The 11,823-nt window shown below is 35.5% G+C and overlaps 3 protein-coding genes across 3 annotated transcripts; 1 reads left to right on the top strand and 2 right to left on the bottom strand.

Annotated features, from left to right (window-relative positions):
* Window positions 1–68: 68 nt before the first annotated feature.
* On the bottom strand, window positions 69–967 carry LOC138337785 (uncharacterized). Its single transcript, XM_069288156.1, has 3 exons — window positions 842–967; window positions 356–678; window positions 69–260 (listed from the first exon to the last, which is right to left on the bottom strand). The coding sequence occupies exons 2-3, from the start codon at window positions 667–669 to the stop codon at window positions 242–244; spliced, it is 333 nt and encodes a 110-aa protein (XP_069144257.1). The 5' UTR covers window positions 670–678; window positions 842–967; the 3' UTR covers window positions 69–241.
* A 432-nt stretch (window positions 968–1,399) lies between these two features.
* Window positions 1,400–5,112, bottom strand: LOC104649414 (uncharacterized). Its single transcript, XM_010328554.4, has 3 exons — window positions 4,778–5,112; window positions 2,701–4,649; window positions 1,400–2,076 (listed from the first exon to the last, which is right to left on the bottom strand). The coding sequence occupies exons 2-3, from the start codon at window positions 4,622–4,624 to the stop codon at window positions 1,934–1,936; spliced, it is 2,067 nt and encodes a 688-aa protein (XP_010326856.2). The 5' UTR covers window positions 4,625–4,649; window positions 4,778–5,112; the 3' UTR covers window positions 1,400–1,933.
* Window positions 5,113–5,659: 547 nt separating this feature from the next.
* Window positions 5,660–11,505, top strand: LOC101267749 (CMP-sialic acid transporter 1). The gene is made up of 8 exons (XM_010328546.2): window positions 5,660–6,064; window positions 6,408–6,491; window positions 7,372–7,586; window positions 7,714–7,792; window positions 8,582–8,751; window positions 8,986–9,172; window positions 10,588–10,665; window positions 10,800–11,505. Exons 1-8 carry the CDS (start codon window positions 6,014–6,016, stop codon window positions 10,926–10,928), a joined length of 993 nt encoding a protein of 330 aa, XP_010326848.2. The 5' UTR covers window positions 5,660–6,013; the 3' UTR covers window positions 10,929–11,505.
* The last annotated feature ends 318 nt before the right edge of the window (window positions 11,506–11,823 follow it).

Raw genomic sequence — 11,823 nt, 5'->3', positions numbered from 1 at the left:
AAGCTCAATGATGGTGAGGTTTTTGATAAGGAGCATTTTACTGTAATATACATTATAGCAGAAACAAATGAAAAGAAAAAACAAAGAGCTGTATTTGCAAAAGTGGGAATTATCAGTTCTACTTATAGTACTACTATTTTACATGGATGTTCCCAAGGACTATGAAAATAGCTTCTATGGCCTTGCTGCAAACCTTATGGTAACATCTGTTGCTACAAGCTTTGCTGGATGTTGATTTCTTTCAGATTTTTCGACGATGCCTGAATGGAAGGAAGGAAGCAAGAGGAATTATCTTTCCGAACCTCCTTTCTAAAATTAAAACATAATCTCCAATGATAATTACAATCTTTTATACCTGCAATCTCTAAACTTGGTCGAGACTCTCTGAGTTTCTGGTTCACTAGCCCTGTATTTATTGATTCCTCCCCGTTTTCTTAAACGTGAACCAGAAACAACTTTGTGTATTTGGTTAGCTTTGACATTTTCATTTGTCTCAGATGCATCAAAATCAACTTGTTCAGATGATAATGAAAGAAACGAGATAATTAGAATGAGATTCAGCTCTTTAAAGAACAACGTCCTTGAATTTTCATCGCCATTGTCTTCTTCATCTGTATCCACCAAATGTTCTTCTAACTCCACTCCCTTGGTTGCAGCAGATTCATCCATTTCTGTATTCTAATTTTGCAACTATAACTAAATAAACAAAAAACATTTTTACTATGATGTAAAAGTAACCAGAAATTGCTGCATAACCTTTCAATCAAGTACATAATTCCCTGGGTATTTTGTAGGGGACAAATCTGTTGAATTGCATAGTAATTGAAGAGTATTTGTGTACCTGTTTTGGAAACTTGTTATAAGAAGATGCAACTTGGACACCCAGTAGCTTGAACACAAGAACAGGGCAATTTTTTGGTCTTCTATCCCATTCTGGGGAATAGAGAAATTTCAGATAACAACTGCTTAAATGGGTCTAGTGCGAATCCCTTAAACAGACCCACCTTCCATATTTTTAGCCTATAAAATAATCTGCCGTGTTTATCACGCTACTACTTCTTCCCTCAATTTTCTCTTGATACTCAAGCTCACAAAGAATTTCCACAAAGTTGAGTGGACAATTCTCAACCCATGACAAGGTAACTTACCTTTACTGTTGCTTCTATATCACTTTATATATCATAATATTTATTAGCTTCTCCAACTACATCCATTGACATATAATCTAGTGAGTTCAGTGTCCATTTTATTCTAGCTTTCTATGCAAAATGATGTTTAGGTTGATTTCTTCTTTATGCACGTAGGATAACTAACTCAGGGCGGACCCACGTATAGAGTATTGGATGCTCAAGCATCCATTAATTCAGCACAGAAATTTTATATATGTATATATAAAATAATATTGGAAAATGATATATTCTATTCGTGAGCATTCATAATTTTTAAATTCTGAATTCGTCACTGTATCTAAAGAGGCACAAATGATACTTTTTTAACAAAAAAAAAAAAAGAAAAACCTCTCCGCTCGCAAAATACTTGTAACTTTCAAAACCTACAACTGTCCATTTAGATGTTTTTGTGAAATTTTTTTTTCTCCGAAACAAAAAAAGAAACTTTTTCTCCAAAATTGTACAAATGGCTCCTCAATAATCTTCACAAGCTGAATGAGGGAGCTAAGTTGTGTCGTATAACCCTTTCAAATCTCACACTGTTCAGGGTTATAAATCTTGTCTGACAAATGAGGATCAGTAAGGAGCTTTTCAGCTTCTGAATGCTTCTGTTTTGAACAGTCCCTTCCCAATATGAGACAATAGGGAGGTATGTATTACACAAAACGAGTAACAACCGTGAATATCTGAGACTGCAACCATGTTATTTGTTGATCAGGTTGGAACAGAATGTCTTGTAAAATGTTGGATCACTTGGAAATTAGTTAAGGGAGCTCCGAATCTGATGCATGGCCAGATGATCTCCGTGTTCTTGGGCTTGGGCTGTTCATCATCATTAACTGAGTTTCAGAATTTTGCCTTATAGTACGTAGGCTTGGAGGTCTTACTGTCCTTCCCCTTGGTGTTCCTGAAACAATGATCTCATGATGATGTTTAGACAATAATAACAATATGGAAACTACACAAGAATCATTCTCCTCTTCTTTTGTAGCTTGCAAAAATATATTATGAGAAGGGAAGTCATGATGCCGGTAGACTAATCATTGCGCTAGGTATGTCTTGCATCAATTTGTAGTGTGTTCTCTTATAAGTTATTATCTTTTTTGTTCTGGCAATACTCTGACTTAAGTTCATAGATACATAGTCCAAGCAGATGATGTGGTTGCTCCTATTTATGGTGTTTGATAAGAATTCTAACATTAGTTTTGATTTATATCAATGTAAAGGATCATAAATGTTTAACTGTGAGAAAAGAAATTCTTAACATGATTACTTTACATCTATCTCTTAAGTCCAAGTGTTCCACATTCCTAGTCAGGTTTTAGCCAATGCAAACTTACTTTGGGTATTTGTTGTTAGTAAGGATCAAATAACAATAAAATTAGGAGTATATGTTGTTGTTTCTGGTGTCCCTGAGGTTCTGTTAGGCAGTTGACTTTCTTTAAAATTTCGGAACAAGGTAAAGTAGCCTTTAGGAAAAGGAGAATCAGGCAAAAATGCACAATATAGCTTTTGAGCCAAGAAATGCTACCTGGTTGCTTGCCGACTTTGATATCGGCAGGTTTCCTAATTGAAAGTCTCTTGATCAATATCTCGGGAGATGCAATATTCTTCTTTTCAGTTGGTGATGGAAGTGCATCATCTGCCGTTACAGGATCATCCCCACATGCAGAAGTTCCATCACTTCCTGATTCAGAATTTACGTCTCTGTGAATTGTGCTTGACTTTTCTTTCTCGGTCACCCTGTATGCAAACATGTGGAAAGGTATTTGTGTGACAGGCAGAGGATCAGATTCACAATTTCCTAAGGGGATGCTCCTAAAGATGACAGCTTCAATCTCGCCGTAGTCTACTGGTGGCAATGGTGAGTCTTGTTGGCTGTGTTCAGGATTCATCACCAAGAATCTCTTCACATAGCGTAGAACCCTGCAGATGGATGAAAAACTTGGCCGTTGATATGGATCAGTATGCCAACACCTCTTTGTCAAGCTAGTCACATATTTTGGTGAGTGAAATGGGAATAATGGCCTCTCTCCTGCCCTTATATTTCTACTCATTTTGTCTCCTTGTAGATGGCTATCTTCAAATGGAACTTTCCCTGTTAAAACCTCAAAACATATCATCCCAAAACTGTACACATCAGATTTCTCGGTATACTTGATGTTTCCTCCATTCCCTGACTGCTCTTGTTCAGCTAGGACTTCTGGGGAAAACCAAATAAATGGGAGTATCCCATTATTTTGATTCACATTAGCTTTCTGAGGAAGGTTGATAGAACACGATGAGCCAAACCCACAAACCTTTGCATGTAAATACCCTTCTGTAGATACGTTCCTCGCCTTGACAAGGACGTTGGAAGGACTCAATTCACCATGATAGATTTTCTTTGAGTGTAGGTATTCCATGCCTCTTGCAATCTGAAGGAGTAAATCAATTGCAACGGGAAGAGAAAAGGGTACACGCTTTCTTGGTCCACAGATCTCTTTGATGTAACTAGATAAATCTTTGCTCATAAGTTCCATGATTAAGAAACATTCTCTCTTTTCTTCATCAGTAAAACCACAGGAGATGTGCATTATATTTGGATGAGAGAGATGCAGTTCTCGCGAAATATCTGGAATCAGGGGCTTAATATCCCCAAACAAATGCCTTAAACAAAAGGTCTCCCCCAACCATTGGATCTCCTTGTACTGACTTCCACTACCTAATCGTCTTCTTACCTGGTAATCCTTAGAATTTACAAGAACTGAGCTAGGTGAAAGCTTATGATCACTCTCCATCTCCATCTCGTTTAAGTTCTTCAAGAGGAGATCAGCAAGTCGTTTCTCATGCTTTGTCAAAGTACATGCACCTGAATTCTTCTTCTCTCGAATTTTATTTTTCAAAATCCACTTGTCTTCATTCCAAACTGAGCATACCCTTTCACAGAACTTCTGAGAAACCATGTACTGTTCTCCGAATTTCCATTGGAAGATTCGTGGGTCCTTACACTCTTTCTGATACTTCATGGAGTAAATGAATCTCTTCTTCTGTATCTCGTCATGGTCGCTACCTGAAATCTCTCCTGCTATTTCTATGGCCTCTATGACAATTGGCACACAAGAGAGCAAATTGTGGATGTGAAATTCAATACAATCTGTATTCTTATATAGAACTACAGCTTTTGCCCAAAAATCCTTATTTTCCAGGGATTGCTTGATGTACTGTTCTGCTTCTTTAAACACCCTGAGAAGCTCTCTTAAGGGGTTCTCGAGAATTTTCCATTTGATATTCTTCTCTTCAAATCTCAAGTTCTGTTTCATTGTTTCTGCAATTGTCTTGTAGGCACATTTGAGCATATCCACCAACAAACAACATTGTTTTTTATTTATTTGTATGTCCTCTTGGAATACCATTAGAGCTTTAAGACTCCCAATTACCTCTCCTATCTGCCTGAATTCCTCTAACGCCGGCATGCTTGGACATAAACCAGAGATGGATCTGGTTATAACCATATCAATAAATCAATCAATCAACTACGTCACTCGGGTGATGAGCATAATAAAGAAAATTATTGTCTAAACATATATTTTGAAAGGAAAAACAAAACAAAAAAAGAAATAGCTTACCAATAAATCGTAATTTCTGAAATGAGGTTCCAATAAACCTAAGGGAGATCAAAGTTACCCTTGATTAAACGCCAAATTGCATTGTGCAGTTGTTGAATCACAGCATGAGGGGATTCAAGTACTGAAAAATAGGAAATCGAATTGAATCTGAGCAATTACGGTACCACAATAATAAAGAACTTGATTGCTTTACAATGACAATGAAATCACAAGGGGACAATCAAACTCTCTTTGGAATTTTCAGAAATTACAAAAAACTAAGAAAAAAGTTTTGAAGGAGGAAGTTGTTGATGGCCCAACACTTGGCAGATACTCTACTAATTTTAGCTTGAGCCAAATTGCACGTCTTAGGCCGGCAAAGTTATATATTCAATTACGTGCTGTCGACATTTTCGAGTGAGTTTGTAATATGTAAAATGATATCATTTTCTTTTATCGTTAATTGCAATGCCTCTTCCCATAATCTTACAACTTTTCAACACCTCCAATTAATTCATGTACATGATATTAGGACAAAATTAGTTCAGATAATTGCATACGGCATATTAGAAAATCAAAGGACTAGATATTCTCGTATCTTTAAAATATAATAATATTAAAAAATATTATCAACAATTTTCACAATATTTTTATATAAAGAAACTTAACTTGTCGTCACACTAGACTTAGATAAAACGTAAAATCCAAATCCAATAATTAATTATTGGTCTCAATAAGTTTGAGCACAAGAAAATAGATGCTTTGCAACCATTGTCCAAGAGGTAGATCCGCCTATAGCCATTTTATTTTTATAGTATTAAACATATAACCATGTAATAATATTAAAATTAAATATTCATGTTATTAAATAAATAAACAATAAATTAGATTTTACTAATATATTATTTTTCCAAAATCTTTATTTTTTATAGAACAAGTGTCTAGAAACAAAATTATGTGTCATGTCACTTTTTTTTTTCCTACTGTAACCCATTTTGTAATTAATTTGATGAATTATTGTTAATTTTATGGAAACGTCTCTTAACTCAACTAATATCAAGATTAGCAGTTTAGCACAATTAGATGAAAACGCAACGGAAATACCCAGTTGAGAATATTGTGCCAAATCTGAAACGCCGAGTAGCACTGTGACAGTGTGAAACTTCGGAAAACTTCTCGAAGAAGCAAAAAACACGCTAAGCAAATTTCCGATTTACAATTCGCCGGGGAAAAGGTCACCAGCAAATCTCCGGCGATATGCGGTGGTACGTCGTTGCTGCGCTTCTCACCGTTCTCACCAGCTCACAGGTTTCACTTTATTCCATTCTCCATTTTCTGGTTCTTAGAAGTTTCCTTTACCGTATCATATCTGATCTGTAATTTTACTTACACTTAAAAGGATTAGCTCATTAATATGAGTGTAAAATTGCTAAGCATTGAATCTGAAGAGTAAAATCAAGTTAATTTCATCCCAAAGTGTATTGCGCCGATTAATTAGATTTTCTGTAATCGTTCCGCATTTGAGTTTAAAATTTGCTGTAAAAGGGATAATTAGTGGTTTAGTTACTTATCAAGGATCGATTAATTGTATGTTAGATACATGTAGGTTGATAGTTCTGGATTAATGTTTCAATTGTGCATCATCTGGCAGGGAATATTGACGACTCTATCGCAAAGTAATGGAGGATACAAATATGATTATGCTACTGTTCCTTTTCTGGCTGAAGTTTTCAAGGTATCATTTCTTAGATTAGCTTTATTCGCATAAGAGAGGCGGTACATTGTGTTCTATCATTATTATAAATACTAGAATGAATTGAATTTGAGGAATTCTCTTTTCTTTTGGTTATAACTTCTGAGTAAATCTTATCCAGAAGTAGAAAGGGAGCTTTAAATTGGATTTTCATTCCTCTTATACCATCCGTTCTATCATGTTCCCGTGCTTGAAATTTAGTGTCACAATTGTTCCCGTCCTTTAAATTGGTGTTGCGATTTCCATTATGTTCTATCTGGAAAAAAATATACTAGAATGAAGAGCTGTTGAGAATCTCTTCCTATTGGCTTGCAAGTAAGAACTTATTAAGAAGTAGGAATGAAGCTCTAAATTGAAAGGAAGGCTCATTTTTCCTGTATCAGCTATCTTATAATGTCCCCTTCGTTTAAAATTAGTATTGTCCTTAACATTTTAAGTCGTACCAAATTAACTTCAAGCTTTCCTGAACTTCTTATCATATCTGTGTTATGACTAAAAGCTGGGTATGACTTTTACACTTTAAAAATGTAAAGAGAGCAAAACTATTCTGTCACCTGACTTTGGGATGCATTGATATAGAATGTTCCTCTCTCAATCTTCAGCTTAATGAAATGAACTATCCTATGTCTATCCTTTTCTTTTTCAGAAAGTTCTTCTTGTATTGATCATTAATTAGAGAAATCTCTCAAATATTATGGACAATTCAATTTGACTAGCACCTACTTTAGAAGGAATTTCTGGAGAGGAGAGGCATTTAGTGGGGCTATTTCCTGTGTAGTAACCCCCCTTGCATAATAGTTACTTCTTCATTTTCAGAATTTTCTCTGAGATTTTCCTCGTTCATTCATTTCTCATCCTGCAGCTTCTAGTATCCAGTGTCTTTCTTTGGAGAGAGATGCAAAACTTACCGCCGCCTAAGATGACAATGGATTGGAAGAGTGTTCGTTTATACCCAATTCCATCTATCATTTATCTCATTCACAACAATGTGCAGTTTGCTACATTGACTTATGTAGATACATCAACATATCAGATAATGGGCAACTTAAAGATTGTTACTACGGGAATATTATTCAGGTGCTTGGTGCTGTCTTTTATGCCTAATTTCTCTACCTTCTTTCACTTCTTTCCATTCAGCATCAATTCTTCATTTTCTGTATTGGAGATGATAAAGTAAATTAGAGATTTATCTTTCATATTTTAGGCTGTTTCTGAAGAGGAAGCTTACGAACTTGCAGTGGATGGCAATCATACTTTTGGCTGTTGGAACAACCACAAGCCAGGTTCTTACAGAATCTGTTCGCCTATTTCTATAATTTGGGCATGCTGAATCATGTCATGCATATAAATTTTCTTTTGGAGGCCTGACCTGAAACCTAACCATGTAAGGTGTTAGAACTGGCATGCCAAATTGAAGTCCTGTATTTCAGCTATTTAATTGGAAGCATTACCTGCGCATCATGAAAGATGGTTATGACTCTCTGATTGGTCATATTCTTTCATGCTGTGAGTTTGTAATGGATTGGCTCATTTATAGGATTCGCGGTGAACTACCTGATGGGTATACCAGCTTAGTTTGTTCTGGACAATTTGCGTCATTCTATATAATATCTTAGAAACGAAGTTTTTAAAAAAAATATGCCCCCAAAAAAGAATAATATATGCTAACAGCCTCTCTACTGTTTATCTGGTGCAATCATAAATCAATTTTGAGAGCCATCTTGACAAGATGTTTTTGGTACTGCCCGTCTGCATTTGTTTAAGCTTCTAATGGCCACTCCAGTACACCTCTCTTCAAGTATGCATATATGGTAGAAAATGTAGATATCATAATGTTGCCCCTTTTCTGAAATAAAAATTCACAACTTTTAGGAACTCAACTTCATTGGATTATTCAAATCTTAAACTTGGATGTGATGTTTTATATATCACATTATGATCAATCATTTATTAAATATTTACTTTCAGTGTTAGGTCAAATTTGAATCTTTTGTCCAGTCTTATACCATAATATGAAATAGGATTAAGGGAGTATTAATAATTGTTCCACATTTGTCTGGTGTTCAACACAGGTGAAAGGCTGTGGAGAAGCTTCCTGTGACTCATTCTTTTCATCGCCCATTCAAGGATATTTGTTTGGTGCACTCTCTGCTTGTCTTTCAGCACTAGCTGGTGTTTATACTGAGTTCTTGATGAAGAAGAATAATGACAGCCTGTACTGGCAGAATGTCCAATTATACACGTGAGTTTTTCCTGATCAAGATATTTACACTGGTTCCGTTATGAATGCAATTAAGCTTCTCCTCTTCTACATATGTTAAAGCTCCAAAGTGGACAGTTTCATGGGACCGTAAGGGAGAAGATTTTGTTAGTCTTCAAATACTGACTTGAATCCTGTTATGTGATCAAACTCCATTCTAGTGGTCCAGACCCATGAATTGATCTGTTAAATTGAAATAGTGCATTGGACTTACAGATTTGGCTCAATATTCAACATGGGACGACTTCTTATGGATGATTTTAGAAGTGGGTTTGAGGAAGGACCGTGGTGGCAGCGCATTTTCAACGGATACAACACGACTACATGGTTGGTAGTGTTGAATCTTGGAACTACTGGCCTTCTGGTTTCATGGTTGATGAAGTACGCTGACAATATTGTAAAGGTATCTTGTCTTCCTGAATTAGATGCATTGGATTTCTGTTCTGTTCGTAAACAATTTTGATCACCTTTAGTATGAACTGTACATATCGTAGAAGTACTATTTAATTCCCCTTGAGTTTCATGGCAATTGATTCTCTTCTTGTACTTTTAGAGTTACAAAAACTGCCATATAACTTTAAAGAACTTATAGATTCCTAATTGTGATTCTCAAGTGAATTATCCTGGGGATGAGAAAGCTGAGGAGTTATTTTGAATGGCATCTCTGCTTAGAAATTGAGAGAGGCTAAGGGTAAGGGGTGGTGGCAGGACATGTTTGTAGTTTCTCAATGAGAAGGAACTCTTTAAGGGGAAGAAAGGCACGGGCTAGACTGTTTAGGGAAAAGAAGACTAGGGTTAGAGCTAACGACATCTCATTATGTTGACTCCTCTACTATTGCTATACTATATCTTATTTTGTCGACTTCTCCACTATTTCAAAAAATACTGCATTGTTGACTCCACTGTTGCTATAGTTTAAACCTTAACCCGGTGTTTTCTGTTAGATACTTTATGGTCAATCTGGCTTGGACTGTATGTGTATGTGGTGATTTACTGTATATGGAAAATTTATATGAGCTGTTATAAGTTGGACTTATCTCGTCTAGCACCACATTTCACTGATTTATGTCTTTAGTCATTTGACTCTTTATTTTTGTGATTTGTTCATCTTCTGGAAGGATCATACAACTGCTTAGAGCCATCCAAGCACGGGATCAGCCAAAAACAAGAATATAAAGGGCTCATTTACTTGGACCCATCATGAATGGAAGTGAAATTTAAATCCAGATACAATTTCAACTTCAAATACTTTTTTTCAACTTCGAGTTCAAAAATTTTTGTTTTTCAACTTCAACCAAAATTTTGTCTTATTACGCCTACAAAATCCTTTACTTGAAATCTCGATATGCATTTTAATCTTTTTTGGCTCAATAACCAAACCATACGAATTAGTTTTATAGAAGTGGAGGAGAAATTTAGGGCATCCACCTCTGCTGTATTTGTAATTATTCTGGTATTAGATTTATACTAATTGCTTCAAAGTTCTTCAGCGATGCAATCCATTAATTATGTTCTCATTCACACTCATTTAGCTTCTACATAGAACATCACATTACCATACTAGTTATCAGTAAGAAGCAAAGTTGCAGTCTAGTGCCCTATCTGGTATTAAAGTGAAGCTTCAGTTTAATGTAGTCAAAAGTTACAGAATCACTTTAAGATCACACACAAATTTTCTCTGAGTGTGATAGCCGAACTGTGTGATGTCTTATTTTATAGGGAATTTTGTTTATTTTCCTTTCTGTTGAATGGTTGCTCCTTTGCTCTTCCTTTTGTTTCTCTATCTGAATAATCAGATTGTTACCTTTTCTTTTTCAGGTGTACGCCACCTCTATGGCAATGCTCTTGACGATGGTGTTATCAGTGATACTCTTCAACTTCAAGCCAACAGTACAGGTAAAGATGCAGAGAGCTGTTCCTAATTTGCACTGTTTTGTTATTTTCCTTTATATTTCATAAACATGTCTTTACTATGTCATTATCAAGTTTCTTTGTAGTGTTTATTCTTTTCTTAATTTGTCTATTTGCAGCTCTTTTTGGGTATCATTATCTGCATGATGTCCTTACATATGTACTTTGCTCCTCCAAGCACACTAGTGGATTTGCCTTTGACAGTAAAACCGGTTTCTGAGAGTGTATCTGAAGTGCCTGCTGAATGAAAAACAGATTCCTGATGTACAAAATTCTGCCACCAGTTTTTTTTTCCTTTGATTTGTGCAAAGATCTTCACAAGTTTGAGGTTCAGCTAATGCAAATGGTGAAGGGTTGGTTTCATGACCATCACTTGGATTCCAGGAAATCAAGATAACATGATTCAAGAGTAGAGTGTAAAAGCTTTCTGATGATAGGAGCTTCTTCCCACCCTGGTAATGAGCATGATAGTAGGACGAGCACTGTCAATCATTGATGTCTTCATTTTTTTAAACCAAAACCAGTACGAACTTAATGGCACAGTAAAAACACACGGAATCAAGAAAACACAAGCAAAGACAAAGATGAGGATGATATAACTTCTGTTGTGTTCTGTAATGATTCGTATTCAATGTAGTGTAGGTACATAAAACTTTTGAGTGGAACAAGTTACATGAGAAACAGCAGATATTTGTTGTGCCAGAAAATCTTGTATGACCATATACCTTAGTTATATACCTGTTTCATGGTTGTTGTAACTCTTTGATCACCAGGTTGGAACATCTACAAGTCATTCATTGAAAGACAGAAGGTGCATTGTTCATACATTTTTCGATGGATTATTATTTCAGTTTGAATCCCAAAAAAATACGGGTTTAACAGTAGTGTCTCTTTGTTTATATCTCTATACCCAAATTACTAAAAGCCTGAAACTCACGCATATAGGTAAAAATCATAATTTTTTTTTATTGAATGATACTATTATTTTGAACTCATAGTTTAGTAACAAGTGTTAAAATCAAAACTCTAATTTGCCTCTTGGGAACACAGAGAGTTTAAACGAATAGCAGCCACAATTTAGTTGAACAGGTAAATCTATCATTCAATGAATTAATTGCAGTACTTTAGTTATGGATTTTGTGG

The sequence above is a fragment of the Solanum lycopersicum genome, chromosome 1 (assembly GCF_036512215.1).
Source record: "Solanum lycopersicum chromosome 1, SLM_r2.1".
Lineage (NCBI taxonomy): Eukaryota > Viridiplantae > Streptophyta > Magnoliopsida > Solanales > Solanaceae > Solanum > Solanum lycopersicum.
This window is presented reverse-complemented; position numbering and strand designations above follow the sequence as displayed.